General features: G+C 48.5%; 1 protein-coding gene and 1 long non-coding RNA gene across 4 annotated transcripts in view; one reads left to right on the top strand and one right to left on the bottom strand.

Annotated features, from left to right (window-relative positions):
• The window catches only part of ZNRF3 (zinc and ring finger 3), a 151,922-nt gene that overhangs the window by 12,207 nt on the left and 114,180 nt on the right, over positions 1-25,535 (bottom strand). For 2 of the 3 annotated variants that reach the window (XM_045791251.2, XM_087857194.1), the window contains one exon: positions 269-343. In XM_045791251.2, the coding sequence (XP_045647207.1) occupies positions 269-343 (75 nt within the window). Of the gene's footprint in view, positions 1-268; positions 9,283-25,535 lie in introns of those variants that run through there. The other variant, XM_087857193.1, reaches the window with a different exon arrangement.
• On the top strand, positions 9,288-11,796 carry LOC148107429 (uncharacterized). Its single transcript, XR_015722306.1, has 3 exons — positions 9,288-9,784; positions 10,468-10,520; positions 11,482-11,796. It is a non-coding gene; the product is annotated as an uncharacterized LOC148107429 (long non-coding RNA).

The raw sequence follows: 25,535 nt of genomic DNA, 5'->3' as shown, positions 1-25,535 counted from the left end.
CGGAGAATGATGCTTGTTTTAGGATGGACTGGGCAGGCTGAAGGCCCAGAAGGGTCTTTGAAAATGCCCCCCAACCATCAACTTCCTGGCTCTTCACGCCTCTCAATACCCTTGCCTCGGAGAAGGAATGCTGTCTAAACGTGGGTTTCTAGTGTCAGCAGACAAGTGCAGAGCCCCGAGGTGAGGGGGACGCCCCCGTGACAAGCCCAGCTAACTAAAAGGGCTTCTCTCAGGGAGACGGCCACGCCGCGTGGCCCACGGAGTTTACCTGGTCAATAGCTTCTGGGTTTTCCGACACGTCAAAGATGACCGCAGTGGCTCCTCGCTGCACTGCCCGCTTGGCCTGGCAGAGTTAAAAAGAACAGGTTGGCACTCTTGGTCCTCTTACCTTTCCAAAGCTGGCCTTGGAAATCAGACCTGTATTTGAATGCAGAATCCGACAGCCACCAACTTCCATGACTTTGGGCAAGTTACTAACTTCCCGAAGCCTCAACTTTCCCATCTGTAAAAAAAGGGACAATGCCACCTACATTGTACGGCTAATCTGAGAACGAGATGAGTTAGAACGGGTGAAAATTAGTAACTGGGTACTCGATTAACCTTTGTCTCCCTGTCCAGCCAAACATTAAAAACACATCAACAACCTGCCCAGTCAGCATGAAGGTATTGGTTTCAGTATTTTCTGCTATGAACACAGAGTCACTGGCAACCAAAGTAAATGCCTTTGGTCCTTCTCTTGTGGTCCTTCTTCTTTCCCGGGTCAGCCAGGACTGCAGTTAGAACAGCACACCGAGTATTTCCAAAGGAATCTCAAAATGGTCAATTTTAATAACTGACATAAGCTGAAGACCTTTGGAGATGCTGTCAGAGGGAAAAAGCTACGAAAAAAAAATCGTAAATGGGGATTTAGAGCAGTTGGCTGCCAAACCTGGCTACACATCAAAAGCCACTTGGGAAGTTTGTAAAGCAGATTTCCTGGCTCAAACCACAGAGACTGATTCAGCAAGGCTGGAGTAAGGCCCAGGAAGCGGAGTTCTGGAAGTTTTCTGAGGGATTCAGATGATTCAACCACTTGGGGAACTAGGGATCAGAGAGCTGAGATGAGAATGTTTTAGGAACAAATGTGAAGTGGTGGGATTCTTTTTTGAGGGAGGATTCTTTTCTATCCCAGCGAACCTTCTAATTTCATGCCCAGCTAAGCAGACAACAGGATGAAAGCTGTGGAAGAACAAGACATAAGACATAACCCTTGCTTTTAAGAACCTGGATCTTATTAGAAAATTAAGATACCTCTAAAGTGGGGCAGTGGGGGGGACAACAACAACAACTAAAACCCCAAACCTCCTATAAGATGGGCAAATAATGGCTGGTGTGCAGAGATCAGCTCTATGAGCCAGAATGCGTGACAAATAATAAAATTTGAATTGAAGGCATTCCAACTGAGGGAATGATCACTACGGAGATGCAGCCTGAGGAGGCAACACTGAACCACTAAGGAGACGGGAAAGTGGCTGGACCAATGGCTTCCCACGCCCACTAGAGGGCAGTCTTATCCCACAGCTTCTACCAGACCATTCCCTGCACCGTGTACCAAAGCAGCAGGGATACTGCAAAGTCCCCAGCAACATAACGAGCCCGGGGAACCCTGGGTACTGTGCTGCAGAAGCTGTCCTTCTTCCCCTGGGACTCTTCCTTGTTGAAGTGAGACTCGGTGTATTTCGAGTCCCTTCTACGGCTTGACCACCCCACCCCACCGCCTCACCAGCAAGCTGCCGTCGGGAGTGACAAGCTGCTGATGGTGAATCTGAGTCTCAGTCTGGGTTTTCCCACCTGTAAGAGGAGGAGGAAGCCTATGTTATTACCAGTAGGGTCCCTCCCAGTTCCCAATCTTGGCCACTCAACAGAGGGGCAGGGGGCTGTCCAGAACAATGAAGAAAGAGCCACAGGGGCCCTATTCCCCGCCTCCAGTGGGAGAAGACATGATGGCCCAGTGAGACAGTTTGAGGCCAGGTGGCGTCACCTTCCTCCAAAAGGCTCTTTACCTGAGGCCAATAGTCCATGGGCCCCAGAGATCACAGGAAGCAGGCGCTGTGTCTTCTCCTCAGGTGATATCCTCCTAGTCTTCCCAAACCTTCCCTAGACGTAGAGGGGCTCCAAGGAACAGCGCTGAAAACGAGGTAATAAGCAGGACCCCTCGCTCCTTTGTTTGGCTTTCATGCCACCATCAAGCACGTCAGCTGGCACCTCAGGCAACTGTGCCCTCGGATCAGTAGCACCGGGCACCTCCCGCTTTGATGCCGGCCCACCTGGAGGGCCTGACGCCCGGAGGAAAGGCCGCAGGACCTGGGGTCGTGGGCTACTTCAGCCACGTGGCTGTTCACGCTTCCAGACTTCCCAGCACCACGGAAACGTGGAGGTCTCAAGGACCTGCAAGCCACGCGTGACCCATTTGGGCAGGCACTTTTTTTTTTTTTTTAAGATTTTATTTATTTATTCGACAGAGAGAGAGACAGCCAGCGAGAGAGGGAACACAAGCAGGGGGAGTGGGAGAGGAAGGAGCAGGCTCATAGTGGAGGAGCCTGATGTGGGGCTCGATCCCATAACGCCGGGATCATGCCTTGAGCCGAAGGCAGACGCTTAACCGCTGTGCCACCCAGGCGCCCCTGGGCAGGCACTTTTTAAAAGGCATTTTAAACAAACTCTAGGCCGGTTGAAAGGTCTCTCGTTTCTATAGTAAGAACAGCAGGCCAAGAATAAGGTGCTTAAAGCCCATTTACCGCCCCCATTTAACGAACTCAGACACAACCCGGCTAATACACAGGATCCAAGTACAAATATTTTGTTTGAGAAGATGAGAATTCTCACAGTTGACTTACTTTAAAAATGAATGGAAGCTATTAAATAAGGTTGTATTTCCTGTCCATACCAGGACTAGACAGGAGGGGAGTCAACCCAGGGTCCTGTTGAGAACTGGCCTGGGATTTAAAATAGGCCATGAATAATCCAGATTTAGAAAATGACACATTTATTATACTATTCCCAAAGCAAATTAAAAAACACAGACCACTACTTGGTCATATTTTCCCCCTCACCTCACATTTTCAGTTTAAAAATAGACGAGGCATATTCCTGAGATCATTTCATCGTTTTACCTAGTCTAGCTTGGGCCCAAATATTGTTTCTTTTCTTTTTTTTTCTTCTTAAGTAGGCTCCACGCTCAACAAGGCACTTGAACTCACGACTCTGAGATCAAGACCTAAGCCGAGATCAAGTCTGACGCTTAACAGACTGAGCCACCCAGGCAACCCCCCCCCTTCCCCGCCAACCCTGCCCCTGAATACTGTTTCAAAACAAATCTAAACCATAGATTGGGAGATTACATAGTTGGGAGATTAGTGGTCTTGTGATCATCAGAAACCCTATCTTTATAAAGTCACAAAACTCTCAAGATAAGGCTGTTTCAAAGAAAGAATGGAAAAGACGCAGCCTGCTGGATGTGGCTAGATGAAGGTCACGGGTGAACTGGGCCACAGCTGCGGAGGGCAGTTACCCTTGAACTGTGCACAGACCGGCGTGGAAAGAAGGGCAGAGAAGGGTGTGAAGAGCAGAAAACAGGTGGGAAGTCTTGGGCAGGCCTCCTCAAAGCAGCTCAAGGCCCTCCCTGCCTTTCCTGCCCTTTCCATGCCCTTCCCTCCTCCTTGCCCCTCCCCCACAACCTCCATCACCTCTGCGGCCTCGGTCAGGCAAGGGCAGGTGGGCAGGTCAACACCAGCCAGCCGGTGACTAGAAGCCCGGGGAACAAAAGGTTGTCATGGTCCTTTATTCACCTTTACAGGACTGCAAGACCCAAGGCTAGACAATGTCCACAGCCACTGACACAAGTATCAAAATGCAAACATCTGCACACTTAACACTTTGCCAAGTACAAAATTTCAAGCCCCGGGAGGCAGGGTCCTACTGTGGTTGGCACTTACTGCAATGCAAGTCTCCTACGGTTATTCCATAAACATTTGTCCTGAATGAAGGAAAGACTGCCTGGACCATACTCTTGGGTTGCTGCTCCCTGAACATGGATGTGGTTTTCCCCGAAGGAAGGCGCTTCTATCGATATGTCTGGGTCTCGAATTTCTGGATGGGAATGAGGCATTTGGAGGGGAACAGTCCCACTACAACCTTGTGGGTGGGAGAACGCAAAGCCTCCTGTGTGCTTCAATTCCAACTAAATTCTGGAATTCCAATCAGGAATGGATCTGGCACTCTCCCCGGTGTGTGCAGTTACACCCAGACTTGGTTACTCCCAGCAGCCTCTGGGCACAGACTCCATTTTTCACTGTCGTTTATCCGTTTGTCCAGAGCTGGATGTGGTGACCCTAGTGCCTAATATTATTACAGGAAATCTTTGATAGAATACCATCTTAATCGGAGATAACCCAAAAGACTAAAAATCTTTGTCCCAAACTCCTGACCATATCATAACCAAGGAAATTGGATTTTTAGTGCTGATAGGAAGACTTGAGTCTTTAACCTCTTATAAGGAAGTTCTGACATGTGGAGGCTCCAGCAGACTTTTTTTCATTTTGGTTTTGTGTGTTTTTGGGTTTTTTTTTTACACTTACCATAAGCTTCCAACAAGTCATTAAAAATTCCTTATAGACAACTTTAAGGCTATGAAATATCCATTCACATAGTCACTCGTGTATTTTTGATATGAGCTATTCCAGTTTTTTATTATGATAATTAATGCTACATTGAACAAATTGTGGCTTACATTTCCAATTTCCTTAGAAGGAAGGCCCAGGGCCAACGCATACGAAGATTATTGTAAGAGCCATAATACAATCCACATAGGCTTTAAATGCCCCTCCTTATAATAAACCCACTCAACTCTTAATTTATCTGTAATGACGAAAGAGGATGGCGCAGATATTACAAGACAAATCTGTCGACACATTTAACTTCTGGGTAAAGTGACTTGTGGTGAGCTGGCCAGGAGAAGGAAGTCAGTTTGAGAGCAACTCTGTATATGCCTCATATGCAGAAAGATACTCCAGGGCGAGCTACCACGTGCTGATCATACCTGCTGATTTTTCAAAGTTAAGCTCATGTGCCTCCCCTCCCATAAGATTGACAAGTTCTCTACAGCCTAAAGCAGCTCTTCTCCCTCTCTGGGTCCTAATATTTCCAAGGATTTCTCTTCTGCCGCTTACGACTTTCTATGAAGCACTTTCCTCTCAAGTATAATCATCTTCCGTGGTTTTGTGATTTATAAAAGTAAAATGTGCTTAATGTGAATACTTTTAAATAATTTAGAAATTGAAAGCAAAAAATAACTCACCTATTACCCCCGTACCCCAGGCTTTATTAACATTAACAGTGTGGTTTATATCTTTCCATGTTGGTTTTTTTTTTTTTAAACCCATACATCAGCAGGAATAAACTGCACATATACACTCACATAACAAAATACACTTAAAAAAACTTACTAATAAATTGTGTGTATATTCTGTACCTCCCCCACCTTAACAATTTACTCCACAATTTATATGCATTTATATTTTTAAAATGTCATTCTTCTTACCAACTACATAGATTATTCCATTATATGTTTGTACCTGAGCTTAAGACTATCTCCCCGACGGGCATTTAGCAGATTTCTACATTTTCTCTATTATAAACAGTGCCATATTTCTATTCTCATACTCACATCCTAGTGGCATCTATCACTAAATAAATAGCTACGAGTGGTCTTGCCTAGTCAGAGGGCACAGACATCTTACAGGTAAACGGCTGGCCTGGGTGCTGGGCTAACCTGCCCTCGGGGTCTTAAGGAGCCCGGAAGTAGATCTTACTGACTAGTCTGTGTGTCCCATAAAGCCTAACAAAGCAGATTGCCCTGGGCATGGTCCATACTCAACAAATTAACATAGTAGGTGGGAACAGAGTTTCATTTTCTTTGTAGTGCCATTTACTCATTTATTTGTTAACAGTAGTAATTAACCAGTTCCCCTGTGTGCCAGGCCCTGGGGATACAGACAGCAGGAAGCAGCACGTGCCAGATCCCTGCCCTCAGCGAGCACACACTCTGCAAGCAAAGTAAGCACAGCCCTCTCTGAAGAGGGAAGGGGAGGCCCCAGGAATAGTCGGGCCGGTTCATTCGGAGGGCAAATGGGTAAGAAATGAGCAACAGGGACGGGACTGGAGGAGATAATGCTAAGCGAAATAAGTCAAGCAGAGAAAGATAATTATCATATGGTTTCACTCATTTATGGAACATAAGAAGTAGGAGGATCGGTAGGAGAAGAAAAGGGAAGAAGAAAGGGGGGGTAAACAGAAGGGGGAATGAACCATGAGAGACTATGGACTCTGGGAAACAAACTGAGGGCTTCAGAGGGGAGGGGGTGGGAAATGGGATAGGCCGGTGATGGGTATTGAGGAGGGCACGTATTGCATGGTGCACTGGGTGTTACACGCAGGTAATGAATCATGAAACTTTACATCAAAAACCAGGGATGTACTGTATGGTGACTAACATAATAAAAAAAAATTATTATTAAAAAAAAAAAAGAAATGATGAACATGGGCTCAGTTATCTCCTGTCTCTACTGAGGCTTTTGCCAAAGTACGTATCACAGGATGAGATTTTCCTGATCAGTGTCCTTTGAGAAATGCTACATATTCCAGAGTGACCCCTGACATCTACAGAGCACACTGGCATGCTAGGGGCTCTTATCTCCCTGGGAGCCGCCATTTTTTGGGATACAGAATCATTTTGCAGCAACTCCTGTCAACACCCTCCCTTCTCTGGAAGACGTCTTGGAACCCACTGCTCCACAGTGCGTGGTATGCCAACGAGAGAGGAACAGCACCCCTTGTTCATTGCCCTGCTCTAAGGTACGGATAGAAGGCTGAGAGTATGACAGGGATCTACATTTTGAGCTGGAAAACAAGTAGAGAATACACGCACTGCAATCTAAATGAGATTGGCATTTTTCATACCAATAATTGGTATGAAAACATTCAATTACATAGTTCAATTTGACAACTACTCAAGAGGTCCAACTGTGCCAGACATCCCGAGAAAGACACAATCCGGGACCTTCTAGAAGTGCCTGTCATGACACACTTCCTGCTGTCCTGGCAAAAGAGATCTTGCTTAGAAAGGAGCAGGATGAGGCTGTGGAGATCTCTTTTTACCCAAGAGAGTGTTCACTTGGAGCTCTCCTCTGATACACTTACAGAGCAGTGTGACCCAAAGTGGCAGAAACCATTATTGCAGAGAATCCAAAATGGCACCAGAGTCCCAGGGCTTATTAGTTCCTCTGACTTGGTATCAGCAATCTGCTACAACTTGGGCCCCCAAGTTCCTTCTGTGGCTATTTCCAAAGCAGAGCCCACTGTCCTGGGCATCTGTGGGTCATTTCTTGCTCAGGCTGATAGGGATGCACGGGGTCTTGCCGTGGGCCTATCCTTCGTCCAGTCCTTGCCCTTCTATCACCTAGGCTCACAGGGGCCAAGCTAAACCTTTGTCCTCACCCCTACACTCACCGCTTGCCAAGTTTTGCTGATTCCATCTTCCAAATCCATCGTTTTTCCATCCCCACTGCTGCCCCCCTGGCCAGGCCACCCGACTTCTCACATGAGTCACAACACTTTCCCTTGGGGGTTCCCTAGCCCATCCCAGCTGCCCCCCAGTGCGATCTCTACCCAGCAGCAGAGGGACCTTTCTAAATCACAGCTCTGACCTGCACCACTCTTCCTGAATAACTGTGCTGCTCTTAGCGTAAGCTGTGACCTCCCCGCTGCTTATGGCAAACTCCACACTCCAACCCGAGTCTAACCGGGCTGACCTTCTACTAGTTCTCTGATGGCCTGCATCCTCGCTGCTGACGAACACCCTACCTCCCCCACACCCGCTAGCCTTTACCTCTTCTAACTCTGGTCGACTTAGGTGTTATTCCCTCCACACTGTTACTGCCGGGGGCCTGACTGTGCCCCACCATTGCAGGTCTTATGACATCACACTGTAATTGTTTACTCAGAGAGCTCCTCACTAGAGGGCGGCCAACGTGTCAGACTTCTTTCCTGCCGAATTCCCAGAACCCAGCAAAGGGCCTGGCACAGGGTAAATGGCCAAGAAATGTTTGTTGATTAACCCAAAAAGATCAGCTTTTGCCCTCGGGGTTAGCATCAAACACCTGGGCCCCTGCTACGCCGCCAAGTGCAGTCGGTAGCTAACTCCTGGCCACCTCATCTCCCGTTTCCTTTGACTCTCAAATTGAGAAAGGTCTGTTCTCTACCAGATCTTCTTCGAACTCAAGAGTCTGCGAATTTGGGACTTTCAGGATTTGGTTTATTCATCGCAGGCACATCTGCTGCCGCAGCGTTTGCGGACGGGCCTCTCCTACCGGGGGTTAGTTCTAATGCCGCCATTGTTGTCTCCGGGCAACCTCGACCCCAGCCACGGCACGTGGCTCTGCCTCACCGTGGATCTTCATCAGGCCCCAAGGCCCCTGTGTGAGCACATCTCTGATGTCAAAGCTCTTAGAAAACAAGCCTGCGCGCCTGTAACGTTTGTTCCTTCCACTCTCTGGAGGAATGCAAGCTCCTTTTAGAACTCTGACCAGAGGCAAACTTTCACCAAATGACTACCCTTGGGCAAATTCACAGGAACAGACCGCAGGAGATGCAGATTTTTACAGTTTCCTCCCATTATCACTCAGGGGACCCTGGCTTTTCTTCAGTCTAAAAGACTGGTGGAGCCTACGGAACACCTTGAAACCTGTGGAGAAAGATGGGCCCGCACCCATGGGGGCCTGTCTAGGGAAAGTGAGCAGATACCAGTCTGCCGTCCCCACCTGGTTGAAGACTGGAAGCTTGGCTTTCTGGGGGAACTGGTGGAAGAGTTCACATTCCCAAACTCAATGACAGCCTCGCTTGGGGCAATGAGACCAAAGCACAGGCTTGAGAGGCACATCCGCCTCAGGCTTGAGCCTTGGGCATATCTTTGCCAGGAATGTAGGGTGCCAGGAAGAAGCCTGCATCTGTCGCCACTGCCGCAGGGCCTGCTCTGTGGTCGGGGAGGGACAGGGACTGTGCACGTGGATGGAGACCAACTAGACAGTCCCCGAGACTGGCCACGCCTGACACCCACCGGTCTCTCTTGGCCTGGCCTGCTGTCGTCCAAACAGGCGCCACTCACTGCGTCCCTTTGTGCCCCGCCCCCTGGAGGCCGGTGGGTGGATTTTAAACCCTCCCTCCTCACTTTTTCCTTTCCTCCTCCCCCGTGTTCTTCACTTAGTAGTGACCACCCAGGCACCGGGCTCTTGATCATTCTGGTCAGCTGCTGTTCCCTGAAGCATGAGTCACTGCCCGACAGGGGCTACTCTTGCCAGGCAAGGGGGCTTGCAAGGCCGGTCTCACCAGCGCCCTGTTTTCCTACAGAAACCTTTCATTCCATAGGAAATGAGGTCACACACCAGAGCACATGGGTAACCGGTGAGAAAATCCTGGTGCCAAGAAGGGGGCGGGTGTCAGAAGTGTCGAGGGAAACGACCCTAACACCCGCAAAACGACCAGACCAATCACCTGCTGCTCTGGGACAGGGTCGAGAGGAAGGGGTGCACCTAGCTTAAAAACTAACGTGCTTTCTTTAAAGCAGATGCAATATAAACGGTTCCACCAAACCGAACTTGCAGAGGGTGTTTAGCTAATCTACTTTCATGATTTGGAGCCCCTGATCCACGGCCTGAAGGAGGAAATCGGCACACAAAACGGCCCCGCAGGGGTAAAGAGGGGCAGGGGCGGGGGCGCCTGGGCGGTCACGCAGGCTCCCTTTCCGGGAGTGGGAGAGGAGGTGGGTGGGGGTGCGGGTGGGTGGCGCAGCTCTGCCCGCTCCACCCGGCTCCTCGCTCCAGGGCTTGGCTGCAGCCCGGCCTGACCTTCCAGGTTTCGCTGGCAGGAGATCAAAGTGCCGAAACCACAAACACAGCTCAGAACTCCGAGGCCCCCGCGGCCTCCCCCCAGGGTCCCTCCTCCCCTTCCACCCTCCAGCTTCAAACCCCCCTCCCCTAGCGCTGCTTCTCCACGCCCTCCTTCAGGGCCCCTCCCTCTCCGCTTCCCCACGCCCCCCCTTCTCCCCACCCAGTGCGGCTGGCCTTTGGGGGCGGGCTCCCATCCGGCCTTCGCTGACCCTACACGGCCGGCCGCGCCCCTCCCCATCGGGAGAAGGTACTTCTCGCCATAATTAAAGTCATTAAGCCTCCAAAGGCTCCCGTCGGCTGCTGGTTCTGAGCTCCAGAACGAAGATGATGCGTTTTAAGTCCTAGTCAAGATTATGCTGATCTATTCAGGAGGCATGTAGCAGCGAGAATTCAGCGGTTAAGTTAGTGGTTAAGGCTGCCGAAGTTTAAATAGTGTTATTTATTCTCAAAATATGTAGCAGCCCCACTTAATTTCTCCTAATTAAAGGAACCGACAGAAAAGGCTGGAATCCATGGCCATGTCACAGCGCCATTGCACAGGTTGGTACCCTTTTCACAATCAGAAAATACTGGGTTCAAACGGAAATGCATTTCCCCAGATCTTAATCTTAAACATAGACATTCAGACCAGTTCCAAGAAACACAATGATCCTCTTTGTTTTAACACCTGACAAGGAGCACCAAAAACCCAGGAAGCCTGTCCACACCCTCCTTCCCATGGCCACGGCTGGGTGAAGGGATGTTATGGAAAAACGTCTGCAAGTTGGGTTGTTTCATGAGATGTCTCCGCCTGGCAGAGAAACTTTTGGAAGAACTTGTTAGCTGCTATCTTGGGTTGAGTTTCCAGAAGTCCCACTTCAGGGCCAAAGTCAGCAACTAGAAACTTTAAAAGGGACCACCCCCTTCTCTGCACAGGACAGGTTAACACTTGTTTAATAAGCGAAACAAGTGTTAATTAGGTGGCGTAGTTGGGCTGCACGAGGAACAACAGTGCCTACAGAGTCTGACCACCCGACAGCCTCCCTTCTGCAGAGAGAAGTGGACAGACTCTGAGGGTGAGGGCTGAGCTCCTGCCTACTGCAGCCATCACGCAGCAGAGACCTGGTTGTCACCCGTGGCCCACTGAGGAGGCAACTGGGGAGACTGAAAAAATACTCATGCCTGGGCCCCGCCCCTAGCGATGATGACTTCATCTCTGTGGAATGGAACCCTGGCAGCAATATTTTTTCTAAAAGTTTCCCAGTTAGTCTTAAAATCCAGGTAGGGCTGAGAACCACTGAGCCCAAGCCTCAGAAAGCCTCTGGGATGACTGTCAAATGCACATTCTGGGGCCCCTCTCCTGGTTTGGTTGGAGTGGTGAAGGTCCAGAAGCTTTCTCACCAGCACCAGGGTAATGCTTATGATGGGGCAAAGGAAAGTGTTTGGGAATTCCTGCGTTAGGTGGGAAACTGTCTGAAGAACCGAGATTATTCTAATTATATGCTTTTCTTATTTGTATTAGGAGGAAGAGAGTCTGGATGAAAGAATGTTTGCATGTCTGAGGCAGGCTTGCTCCTAACATTTGTGGGGCTTGGGACAAGAGCCAACAAACCATGAAATAAATTATATGCTACCCTTCTATCTTTATGTACACCTTCATAAAGACCCGAAAGGTCACGTTCAACTGAGATGTCTCTGACTCCCTAGAGTTCCTCTTCAGAATGTCTCATGGTGGAGAAAGCCGATTCCTAACCCACCCTGCATTTTGAAGGGCTTGTACACATGTGAGTAAATGCCCCAGCCTGTGGCCAAGGTCTGTCTACCCTCCTTGGGAAGAGGGGTGTGCTCCCAGGGCAGTCTTCCCCCAAGAGGATGGTCCTGGAGAAGAGGTCTGGAAGCCAGCACTGGCTCATTGGGGGGGGGGGGGGGGGATTCGGGGTCCTGAGAATGGTTCAAAAGGCGGTTTCCCCTTGGGACTCCTCACCTGGTGACCAGAAGCTTCAGAAGCAGGGCCTTTCTTGCCTGGTCTCGGGACAGTACTGGCCCAAAGCTTCACACTCCAAGAAGGGAAAGCAAGCCAAGTACCTATTACGTACTGGGCAAGGCCGTAGGTGCTTTCAAACGGCCCACTGATTCTGTACAACAACCCTGCAGTCAAGGGGCTGTTGACCCCCATTTCACAGCTGGAGGCTCAGAGGTTACCTCCCAAAGTCACAAAGTAGAGAGCTGACATGTGACCTCATCCTCTCGCGGTAATCCCAGGCTACAGAAATACTCTAGTTGTGCTAGGGGTTCCCGTAATCAGGGGTGATAGAGATGTGGTGCGCAGGAAAATCAACAGGAATGCCGAAACTCCGAGCAGTCCACGAACAGCTTATGTGTTGTAGTCCCCAGTCCCGCAAGGAATTCCTGATAGCGCTTATCCTAACCCAGCCGGACTCCCTCGTCTTTGCAACTCCCTTTACAAATGTCACGCAGCTCCTACAGTCAACATAAAGAGGGGTGGCAGGGTGGAAAATTCTACCTTTGTACAGGGTTTCTTGCTTGAAAGCTCATGTGTGTTTTTGTCAGAGGGGCTATCTCATTCAAGGGAGTTCTATCTACTGCCATTTGAGCCAACGCAAGCTCACAAACAATGCAACTTTCACTCCGTATAGTTCATAAGAATCTACCGAGGTGGTCTCAAAATGGTCCCCCATGTGCCCTGTTGTATCGTGTCCTTGAATCTGTGACTTTGTATTACAATTTCAGAATGATATAGTTTCATCATCTCTTAACTGCACACCAGAATCATTTATAACAACAAGAGAACCAAATGTCTCCCTCTCTCTAGAGAAGGGCAGAGTCCCAAGGGCGCGCCCCCCACTCCTCAGTCACACTGTTCTTATCTGGGTGCAATCAGTTTGATGACCCCCCCCCCCCCCCCGCAACGTGGCATTGAGGAGGAACACAGCCTAAAGGGGACCTGTGAATGGACGGGCCAACCCAGGTTCTTTTCAGCGCTGCCCAGGGGCAAGGGGCGGGGCAGGCACTGTCACTTCATACAGCTTGGGCTGAAATCCTGGCTCACCTTGCCAGCTCTGTGACTGTGAGCAGACTTGACAGCCTTTCTGTGCTTCCATCTGTTCAATGGGGACAGTGCTAACAGGACGTGTTCTCACAGTCGTTGAGAGATGTGGGGAGACTGGATGAGAACATGCCTGGCACGTGGTAAGTGCTTGGGCTCCATCTCCCTCCTTGGACAGGACACATCTGCTATGCGTGTCTCCTTTGGGCACCTGGCCCTTCCCTTGACTGCTTACAAACAGGATTCTTCTCTCCAGGAAAGAGATACTGGGGGCTCTGCCTGATCCTCCTGCAGGCCCAGTTCCCACACAGAGAGCAGCAGGCACTCAAGAGTCACAGTGACTCCGCCTTCTGAAGGGTTCTGGACGCTGATGTGACTCGGCTGCATGTCATACACACACAGGAACATCACAGTTCACAGCAAGCAATGATGCCAGGGCCCGAAACAGCAGACGGCGGCCAGTGGCTGTCAGCCCAGCCTGGGATGTCCTGGGGCGCTTTTTAAAATTACAGGGGCAGACCCCTGCCTAGAGACTGAGGGGCACTGGGCTGGAGGTGGACCTGGCCTCTGTAGGTTGGAAAGCTCTCTGGGTTGATTCTTCGGCACAGCCAAGATGGACAACCACAGAGAGCAAGACCCTAAGGAGGGCAGAGGGGGGCAGGGAGTGTGCTTCTCCCCCCCAACTCATCATTCCCTTGTTCCTCCCCTCCCAGAATTGCCAGATTCCTTTCTCAGTTTTCCTGTTTGGTTTCTAGAAACCCGCTTAGGCTATTTTAACTCAGACTTAAGGAAAGTTCTCGTTAGAAAGAAGAATGCACTTCAAGGCAATACACCATTGAGCTTCTTGGGATTTCTGGCTGTGAGAATGATGCCTCCCTCGCCCAGAGCAGAAGCCCGGGTCCTTCACAATCAGTCTCAGGGGCAGTGACTATCGCAAGCATCCTTGGTCACCGGCACCTAGATTGGCACCTGGAACCCAGAAGACAGCAAATGCTGTGGGACACAGATGCTGGGGCGGGGGCTGTGGGCACAAGAACAGTTCTCTATCCTGTGGGGGCCTAGCTTTTGGGGTTCACAGTAGAGGACCTCCTGGCTCCCTGGGTCCAGGCCTTTGGTGTCTCCTCCACATGGGTCCCGGGGCCCCAGACAGGGGTCTCTACTCCCTGGCAGGACAGAGCAACAGAAAGCAAGTTCCAGAAGTGTCTTCTGTGATAACAGGACGATAGAAGTTCTGAAAGATGTGAATCCCAAGGACACCATTTTCAAGTTTAAGTCCCATTTTTCTTCATAAAACATATGCTTTCTTGAACTAAGCCCTCAAACACACTCTGAATGGAATTAACCAAATCACAGAACTTGGATGCCAATTGCCAACTAACATCCCCTTCTCTGCCGGTAAGTCCTGACAGCTTTTGCCATTAGGAACAATTCTAGTGACCGGGCCTGGGGGTGTGGTGGAGAAGAGACACCAGATGTAGCAGTTGAGGTCATGGGTGAGGCTGTAAAACATAATATGAGTTAAACGCAGAAAGGCCTCGTTTTAATGTCTAAATAAAAGAACGAGTCCTATAACCCCATTTCTATAGGCCAACAAGCTGAAGGCCATGTTAAAACTCTCATTCCTTCCAAATGCATTCCAGTCCTGACGCTCAGCAGTCTGTCGTGACCATGATGGAAGGGGAAGGAGAAAGGCACCTTTCTGACTAGGCACCAAGGTGGCCTTGCTCAGGCCAAGAAAGGACAAGAGGTGAAGGGAAAAGATGCTTTTGGGCACCCCCACCAGGGGCTATGGCTACAGTACTTCCCGCTCGTGGTTCGCGGTCCCATCCACGTCCCTCTGTTTGGGCTGCAGAGCAACATGGAGCGGGGGCGGAGGGGTGGTCCGTGCCTGTGCAGAGCTCGTACTCTACCGACTTAGAGAAATGGAGCTAGACCGTTTCTAGCGAGGCAAACAAATGAATCCAGAACTCAGCTGTGCGGGGCTGCTTTGAAGGGTGCTCGAATCAAGTCTGGAATAGATGAGCTCGGGTGGGGGTGTGTACGTTATGGGTTGGTGTAGTCAGGAAGGGCTTCGTGGAGACGAAGCTGCCCCAGTGAGGAAGAAGGGACGGCAGCCAGGAGCTGGGCCCACGAGGTGCTGGCGGAGGCTGCAGACCCTGCAGACACACACCAAGCACCACGAAGGGAAGGGGTTCACAGGAGGCGATGTTTGCTTCCATGGAGACTATGCATTACGGTCGCTCTCACGGCCACAGTATAAACACTGACCACCGTTTATTAACTAGTCTTTCTCTGGGTGGCAGTCAGCATGCCCACAGGTTAGCTTCTGGGACACAACACAGCATCCACGCAAAGCCCCTATGGTTTACTGACATTTTTGGGTCACTGACCAAAATTTCATTTTCTCTGGAAGGGGTTCCCTGACCCCTGCAAATAAGGTTCATTCGGGTGGCTATGTACTTCCGGGCAAAACACCTAATGTGACTGTGTTCCCCAGGGCTTATTAATTTATTTTATTTTATTTTATTTTTTTTCAAGATTTTATTTATTTATTTGACAGAGAGAGAGACATCCAGCGAGAGAGGGAACACACGCAGGGAGAGTGGGAGAGGAAGAAGCAGGCTCCCAGCGGAGGAGCCTGATGTGGGGCTCGATCCCAGAACGCTGGGATCACGCCCTGAGCCGAAGGCAGACGCTTAACCGCTGTGCCACCCAGGCGCCCCCCCAGGGCTTATTAATTTAACACATATATGCTGAACACCTACCAGGAAGGTACAACTGTATGCTGAAAAGACCCATCCTAAAAGATCTAGTCCTTCTTCTCAAGGAGTAGGGGACCGGCATGAACAGCAAGAAATACTCCTTGAATGAAGGAAAAGAGAGAGAGAAGGAGGAAAAAAGGGGCCTGCCGACAAGGGTCCTCATGTCTCCGCTTTCCGTCAGACCTCCCTCGTCACCCTGTGGATGGCACACCCCAGCAGTGCGGGCATGCTGCCTTGGAACGCTCACTCAGCAAATGCTAGAACACCTACTCCGTACGGATGCTCACATCCATCTACGAATGTATGGGCAATTCTTGTTTCAAGAAGGCAGATTAATTTTAAAGTATAGTCTGATAACCTTTAACAGTGCAGAAAACTGAAAACCCCAGTTAATGACTTTAAAAGTCCTTAAGATGAAAGAGCGCAAAGGGACCAGGAGCCACAGAAGGTGGGGTTGGGCTGGATCACTTCCTTTGGTCAATAACAGGTCTATGACTGTGTCATTAAGAAAAGGACTTCTTGCAAAGGAACAGCTTAATCCCAGGAAAAGGAAAGAGTAAAAAGGTTACATTAAGGGAATCAGGGATAATCTCTATCAATTACCCAGAGCCTTTCCTGTTGGGGAAGTCTCAAAAGAAGAACAGGAAAAGAGCTGGGTCACGATCCAGGTGCTTACGCTTTGTTTTATGATCCAGGAGTTTGGCAGTCTGGTTTGTGGGTAAGTGGAGAGAGTTAAAACAGCAAGTGCTATGTAACCCCCCACCCCCACCCCAAACAAGCAGATAGTTACAGAATATGCCAACGTTGGCTCGACAGGCGCCCAACTATGGCAGGCACGGGGGACTGGCTGGCATCGTTCTGAGGCTAACCAAGTCCAACTGCATACCCTCCAGGTGCCTGGGACATTTGAAAGGGCCATTGAACCAAAGCTGGAGAGAGACTGAGCCTGCTTCCTGGCCCCAGAAGCCGATGAGGCCCACCTGAAGAGTCACTGCAGTCCTCATGCAGAGGGACAGAGGGGCCTGTTAGGCAACAGTGACCTTGACTGTGGTCCATGTGAATCGATTAAGTGCCTCTCAGTCCTGGAATGGGATTAAAGAGCACCTAGTCCCACATCCTAGATTTGCAAAGGATACAGTGACTTCCCGAGGTCAGAGAATCCTGGCAGCAGGGGGAGGGCGTTCAGCTCTGAGCCAACTGCATCCTGTCAACCCTGCCCCACACTTTTTTAGAGTCCGTTAGGTTTTGTCATGTCCAAGTTTTTCTTCTGGGGGAAAAAATCAAAACTGAGGGGGAATCCAATGTTAGTTTTCCAAAAATAAGGGAAAGATATATTTAACTAGTACCCATTACGAAGAACATAAATATTTTGTGTATTATTTTAAGCAGTTGTTACTAGAACATTCCTGTACTGGGCGATCTGACGCCCATGGCTTAAGGAGAGAACTGTCGAACAACTGACCTGTGAAAGGAAGGAGGCTGACCATAATGCACTTGCTAGCAGACAGGTGTACATTAGTTTACAAAGGAGGTGGAGTCTTGAAAAGAAGTGTAAATTAAGATAATTTCAAATGTACTGATGGAGCTCACTATTAAAGTGAGTCCTTTTGCATAATAACAGAAGGCCCCAATGTTCCCGCATATGCTGGGATTAGGACATTTGCATAACTCGAACTTCTGAAACACAGAGTTGCCCGGAGCACCCAGCACCCGGCCCCCACCATTGGGCTGCTCACCCCATCACATACATAGCACCCCCCTCCCCTTCTTGTGGTGGCATCAAGACAGGCTACATTAAGGTCTGATGATGGGCAGGGCCCAACCGAGACTCAGAAATACCGGGCTCCCTGAGCCCCCAACCCCACTTGGGTTCTAGCCTGGAGAGGAAGTGTGGCCAGGATCAGGGCCTGACAGTCAAGAGGACGTTAGGTTTGGGGGTCACGTTAACAGCTAACAGATGAAGTTACAGATTAACTCATCACTAGCATTAGTTGGTTAATGTACAATTTGGTAGGTAACTTCAATAGTCCTGGCCCAAGTTCAGAGTTTAAAAAAAAAAAAAAAGCGTTCCCTTTTCTTATTTAAAATTTAAAAAGTGATAAAAAGGAATAAACCGTACACACAACCAACACAGATAAATCTCAAAGCGATTATGCCGAGTGAAAGAAGTGAGGTTAAAGAGTACGTATCTGTATGATTTCATTCATATAAAACTATAAAATTCAAACTAATCTATAGTAGGTGAAAGCAAATAATCGTCGTCTGGGGACTGGTGAGGAACAGAGGGGAGGGATGGGAGGGGCTTCAAAGGGGAATGAGGGAACTTTTTAGAATGACAGAGGTTTCCCTGATTATGGTGATGGTTTCATGAGGGGTGTGGGTGTGTGCGTGAAAACTTATCACACTGTACACTTTAAATATGTCCTGCTTACTCTCTGATACTTCAGTATAAACTTAAACAGGTGGGGGAGAGAATTCACAAATACTCTTTTCCCATTATTCCTCTAATTCCTTAAAAGCAAAATTTTGACACAAAGAACTCTTTTATCATGTGATGCTGGTAATTTTAGCTAATATAAGTAAATTCTAAAGCCAGTCTAAAAAATTATCCAGGGGCGCCTGAGTGGCTCAGTCGGTTAAGCATCTGCCTTTGGCTCAGGTCATGATCCCAGCGAGGGTCCTGGGATGGAGCCCCAAGTTGGGCTCCTTGCTCAAGCAGGGAGTCTGCTTTTCCCTGTCTCTCTGCCCCTCTCCTTGCTTGTGTGTTCTCTCTCTCTCAAATAAATAAATAAAATCTTTAAAAAAAATTATCCAGACTGAGCCAGATAATACCTCCTTCCGATGCTCTACAACTGTTTTCAATATCCTAAAATCAATCTGCTCTCAACGAATCTGGGTGAACGGCAAAGGGAGGCCAGTAGCACGGTGCCCATGCGGACTCTGGGAAGCAGGCAGATCCCAAGTCAGTACACATGAGAGACTAGGACTTCAACATAAAGAGGACGGACTGCATCAGGGCTATGGGGGGGTGGGGGGAGGTGTGCACGTGGGTGTCTCTGCACTTGCTACCGCTGCTCAGTCAGGGGAGCCAGTGACCTGACAGTTTTTGTTTTTGTTTTTAATTCCTGGTTCCCTCACTAAATTGATGCCCTTAGGCAAGTCACTTCATCTCTGGTCCTCAGTTTCTTCATCTGCAGAACTGGGACAGTGACAGGACTTTGTTAGGTTGTTGAAGGGATCACAGAGTTCATGGGTATAAAGTGCTTGCCATAGTTTGGGCACAAGGCAGGCACCAATTAATGGCAGCCATGTTTACTATTCATTGATTGCTGCAAATCCGACCAAGCTGCTCGGAGAGAGGGAACTCACATCTGAGTTTTGAACTGGGCATAGCACTGTCTTTAGCTTCATGTCATGAATGTGGGTGTTACTGTTGTCCCTTGCACTTGGGCTCTCGTTTGGGCAGGACTGAAACAATCTCCTCTACAATCAGATAGGTCATCAGAATGGAAAGTGCTCCGCTGTGATCTTCAATCCTTCCTGGCTCAACGCAGAGTTACACGATCGACCCCAAGTATCAAACAGCTCCTCGTGCCAAGCGTTACAAGAAATTCCCACCTGTCAGGGCAGACTGACAAAAACGGCCACAATATTTCTCCTGTTCAAGGGCTTATTTCGATGCCCTTGAAGCTCGGTTTGGTCATGTGACCTGCTTTGGCCACTGGATCATTAGCAAACGCACCATGCAGAGGCTCGGTAAGTGCCTTGCGTGCGGCTGGCCCTCTTTTGCTGCTGGAAGCTCTTAGACTACCATGTGAGGAAGCCTGGGCTCGCCTCCTGGGTGAGGACAGAGCACGTGTCAAGAGGGCACAACTGTTCCAAGTGAGGCCCCAAGGAAACACCAGCAAACCAGAGATGGACCACGCTGGCTCAGCCTAGAACTGCTCAGCTGACCCACCGAATCAAGAACAAATGAAAACGATTGCTGCTTTTAAGATACTAAGTTTCAGGGCAATTTGTTATGTGGCAAAACCCAAATAATACACCTGTGCTAAATGAAAGCACCGCAAGCTCACGCCACCTCACCAGGGTTGTCCTTCTGTGCTGTTCCATGGCCCTGTTGACATGGCTCCCTCAGGCTCCCTTCGCTGACTCTGGAAATTTCCACTCATATCCTGTTTATATATACACCTCTCTCCTCAACTTCTCCTCAGTCTCTTTTATTGACTTTCCCCTCTCCTCATCCCTATTCCAAGTTTTCCTTGAAGTCATGTGCTGGCCCCTTTTCTCTTCCTAAACAAACCCATTCAGACTCTTGGCTTGAACCTACACTCCCACCTAATGGCTTCCCAAACTTCATCTCCAGCCCTGACCCTTTTTTCTTGAATTCCAGGGCTCTAACTCAGCACAACCAAAACCAGTCACCAAGTTTCTCTCAAACCCACGCCATTTGCCTCAGATTAACGGAGCTGCCACGGTGGAAGCCCAGAGCCGTCTTCTTCCCCTCTCCACACCCAGGTTGCTCAGCTCCACCTCCCACAGGGGATCACTCTCAAGGAGGCTCCCTCCTTCACCTCCCTATCTCCATCTTTTTCTCAGTCCATCCCATACATAATGCCAAGAGTTATCTTCTTGCCCTTTTCCAAGTCAAGTCCCAACTCCTTACCTTGATGTTTGAGACTCAACTTAGTTTGGACTAGGTCTACCTGGCCTATCTCCTCTCTCACTGTCTGCCTCCAAGCACTGTCTGCTCCAGCCACACAGTTGCCCATTTCCAAACTATTAAGATACACAAGTAATCTTCTTGCTTTAGGTTATGCCTTTTACCTTAATTGCTCTCCTGGACCCTTCTTTACCTCTCAAAGCCCTTGTCATACTCAAGGACTCACCTAAAAGCCTCCTTTCTCTGCAAAGCCTTGCCCAATTTTTCTAGAACCATCTCTATACCACTGTAGTCTCCATGTGAGCCCCTCTTGTAAACCTTCACTTCACTCACCCTGGTTCCTGGAATATAAGCATCCTTTTTTCATGTCCCATAAGCCTAGGATGGCTATATTCCTGCCTCTAGCATGGCCAGGACAGCCCTGCTCTACACCTGTTTTCCTACCATAATGAATAATGATGGCATCCCCTCTTCCATTCTCAAACATGTCCTAGCTTGAATGACAAATAATATGGTTACCCTACATTGGTCTTACAATGCTTGACACAAAGCAGAGGCATAAAAGTCCACTAACCCAACCCATCTTGAATCATTCTTCATATTTACTGTCAGAAAACACTGATCTGTGTTCACACTTGATTCACTCAACCTTCTACAGACAACCGTGATGGTATTCCCCTAGCAGTTTAAGATCATACAACAGAGATCACAAACTCTGCCCACAGGGGCCAGGTATGAGACTGATGGCAATGGATATGCTGCCACAGTGTGAGGAAAACAGCACAGGAGAATGATGAGGTCTGTGGCAGACGAGACAGTGCACACCTGTCTGATGGAAGCTTCCTTTACCAGAGGGGCGGGCCACCAATATTGCCAGATCTTCTGATTTTTCCGAGAGAAGGTAGACATGTGGATTTTTAAATCTTCCAACTGAAGTGTTGGCAGCTGACTTATACTTACAACACTGAGCTGCTGTACCCCAAGCAGCCAATGGCTCACATCCTTGGCCTGTAGCAAACCCACAGATCTCCGCCTAAAAAACATCCTACTTTAAGGAATGGAAATAAAGGAGTGGGCTCCAGAGGCAGGCTAAGTCTGTCTCTGCCACTCATCAGTTTGGCCACAAAGATCATTTGTGGGGGCAAGTACCACTGTCTGGGTTTGTTTGGAATACAGGGGTCAGACAACCTTTCTTTCTAGGTGTCAGTTTTCTTTCCCAGTCTCTTAGAGGAAAACGTGTGGCAGAGGTGGCTTTACTGTCCCCCGCTGGGCACAACCCCTAGGATGCTCTGGGGAGCTTCACATGGGAAGGAAGTTTCTCCAGCTGAAGTCACGATGCTCTGATACAGCAGCCCCAACTCTGCTCTGCTCGCAGCTCACCCCAAGCCAGCACTCACTCAGCTGGCACAAGTTCTTTATTTTATTTTATTTTATTTTATTTTATTTTATTTTATTTTATTTTATTTATTAAAAGATTTTATTTATTTATTTATTTGACAGAGAGAGAGAGAGCCAGCGAGAGAGGGAACACAAGCAGGGGGAGTGCGAGAGGAAGAAGCAAGCTCTCAGTGGAGCAGGGAGCCCCATGCGGGGCTCGATCCTAGGACCCTGGGATCACGCCCTGAGCAGAAGGCAGACGCTTAACGACTGAGCCACCCAGGCACCCCTGGCGCAAGTTCTTTAAATCAGAATATGTAAACATCTCATTTGAAACTCCCTGGTTAATCAGTAATCACTCTTAAATACTGAGAGGTCACTCTCATATTAAGGAACAAATACACTTCTGTTTCTATCGCCTCTAACAGGTAATTTGCAAAAATCCCTAAATTCAAGCTCTATCTCAAGTCTCATTAACTTAACTTTTAAATTTAAGTCCCTTAAATTAACTTTCATTGAACAAGTGAAAGGATGGCCTCATTCAGGCTTTTCCTACTGTAATTATTCAGTGTTACCAAGACTTTACTTAGTAGAACAAACAAAGGAAGTGGGTTCTGGTATAACCTTTTATTTGCTAGAGCTCCCACCCCTTGCCCTAGCAAACCCTTGTTTTCTCATTCACTTTTTTCTAGAGAGAAAGTTCTCTAACGCATTACAACCTGTCTCCACATGCTCATCTTCCTTAGGTGGTCAAATACCATTTCACGGGCCCAAATGCACCTGTTATAGGCTGGGAGGACACTTCGTTGGTCTCCAGATTTTCATGCAAACATGAGGTCAATGCACGGGGAGCTCTGCATGAACTGTGACAATGACCTTTGCCAGTACAGAAACATCATTTAGTAATGATCAGTTGACCTCTTGCGACATTACTTAGTTCGGAGTATAAGATACAACCCTTATCAGCCAAGCCAGTTTTAGTTTTAATCAGTTTTTTCTCCCTTTTCCTTCCTTCCCTTCTTAAAGCCACTGGAAGTAGGAAAGAATTCTGGAAGGAAGGATACATCAAAATCTGATTGTGATTACACTGGTTGGTTTCTTTCTTTTTTTTTCCTTCCTTCCTTCCTTCCTCCCTCCCTCCGTCCCTCCTTTCCTTCCTTCCTCTCTCTCTCTCTCTTTCTTTTTTCAATTACACTTTGGATGTCTTAGGTTACAACTAAGCATTAAGAAAAATACCAAATGGTAAGTTTTAGGCAATTATTAGAATAAAGGTTTTGCATATACATCTTTTTACATCACATAGCATATTACACAACTTTCAGAGGGTTTAAAAGCATTTGTCACAAAATAGTCAAGTAGACGATATTTAACAAGATACCTAAAATAAGCACTTAACTTTCTGTAAGACTTGAGTGCCCCCACTTTTTTACTTAACAGATAGGACTTATATGGTAGCAAAGCGCTGTCTGATGGTTGGAAAATGACATGCGTAACAGGAAATGAGAGAGCACACCTCATGAAGCAGACGTGCTGAAGACCAGATGATGAAGTGACTAGATGCACGGGGGCAGGCAAGTTCCGACGTGGTGAGAGGTGCGGGAATGTCTCCCCTCTTTTCTTCCAGGAACCTGGACTCTTGGCACCCCACGCAGAGAACAAGAGACTCCCCAACTCACCCTCTCACTCCTGTTTATTGGTCTCAAGATGCACATCATGATCTGCAGCTAGCCGGGTGTGCGTGTGCGTGTGTGCGTGTGCATGTGTGTGTATACACCTGCTGGTTGCCTCTGCATCCCCTCTACTGACTGTGAGCCCCACAAGGCCACGGACCTATCTATTAGCGTCACCACTGTATCAGCAGCATCTAGCACACGGCCTGGGATACAGGAGGAACATAATGAACATACTAGTGAACTCCAAAGATGTATTCTGTTCTACACTGAGCTACAATGGGGGCCACTTAGAGTCAAGCTCGTCGTATTCTTTCGGCATAGCTGGGAGCCTGGGGCATCTCTGCTTCTTGTCAAATGAGAGGGATGCGGCAGGATGGTCTGCGAGCTCTCATCGCCAGCCTGGGCGGTTCTGGGCAGTGCTGATGCTGGACTGCCCTCGGCTCTGGCATCCCATATACATCAAAATCACAGCACCCCAGCCCGCCTTACAGCTCAAGCAGGCCAGGGGCTACTGTTACTGGGGGCAACTGCCGAGGGCATGCAGAGCAGCAGCAAATGACTTCAGATAACTGAGGAGCACCAAAGATGCCACTACTATTAATTGCCTTGTTCAAAAAAACAAAAACAAAGGATATTAAAAAGAAGGAGGGGGGCACAATCCAAAAGCAAGAAAAAACTGGTAGGTAGAGTGACATTCCTCAGCTCTTCCTAAGGGCAAGATTTGGACTAGGATCCCTACTGTTGTCACAGCAGCACTTGGGGTGTCTACATAACTTTACGGCAACATGGAAATGACCACAGAAGGAAAAATACAGGGAACAAAAAACTTTGTTTAGGGAACAAAAAAATTAAGACTTCTGCACTTTTTCAGAGCATGGAGAGATTCTTAACATTATTAACAATCCTAGGCTGTCCTGGTAAAGACTACCACCAGTATTCCACTATGCTCGTGGTTGCTTATAGAAGAGAATGGTGTGTGCTCTAACCCAGCCCCCCCCCCAAGTCCTCATGCTAATGTATTAAAGAAGTATTGCCATACATCTAGTATTATTCAGTTTACTCTGTATTATCCTGCTTATGGCCTACATGAGGAATCTAAGAATCTGCAACAGAGTTCACTTCTTGACATCTGAGTCCCTTTTCAAACCCAAGGTCATTGTAAGTTTAGCAGGTAATTGTTCTTTAGGTACAATTACAAAGTGACATGGAAATGATCAGCTCTCCCCCGACCCCCTGCCCTTTCAGTCCAATACAGCTTTAAATTAGCTATGAGTATAATGTGGCAAGGATTTTCCATAACAACCAGGGTAGAGTTGCTACCACATTCTGCCATTTAAGCACCACACTTCCCAAAGAGCAAGAAAATGAAATCAAGGACATAATGGTAAGGTTCTCTTTTGTCTTATCTTTTTAAAAGGATCGATGTGGCATCTAAAAACAGGGTTTTCTTTTTATTTCTCAGTCTACCTGTTTTCCACTGACTTTAAGTAGTTTCTACAAACCCCACTGCAAATTAAACCAAGGAGGAGAAGCTGGAACAGGGACAGTTACTAGCACTGAGGTCACAGCACTTCACGGCCCTTGTTTTGCCAGGCAGCAAACAGATTGGGCCATTTTTCTCCAAAGAGCTGCAGTGGCTTAACCACAAGCATAGAGCTGAAAAAGAAACATCTTGGGATTCCCTGAAACCTAACTTTAGACAGTATGAGCAAGCTGAGGACTTCTGGGAAATAAATGCAGCAGACACATCCGTCCAGCACATGCCAACCAGGAATGGGTGGCTCTTCGGCAGCACTGCGCTCCCCACCAATGGGGGGCGGCGGTGGGGGGGGGGGATGGGCAGCGGCGGGGGGGAGACTCTTGGTTAGGAATCTGTCGGTCTGTCCTTTTACCTATGCAGATGTGGAACCACCACCATCTGTAGGCTCACCTTCTAAGTTCAAAGGACAGAACCGATGTGCAAAGAAGAAATGAGGTGGCCCAGAGCGAGCTGTTCTGAAGTTAACTTGGGGCGTGGACGGAGCCACGTGTGGT

The sequence above is a fragment of the Ursus americanus genome, chromosome 30 (genome assembly GCF_024610735.1).
Source record: "Ursus americanus isolate L20-20 chromosome 30, mUrsAme1.1.p, whole genome shotgun sequence".
In the NCBI taxonomy this organism is placed as follows: domain Eukaryota; kingdom Metazoa; phylum Chordata; class Mammalia; order Carnivora; family Ursidae; genus Ursus; species Ursus americanus.
This window is presented reverse-complemented; position numbering and strand designations above follow the sequence as displayed.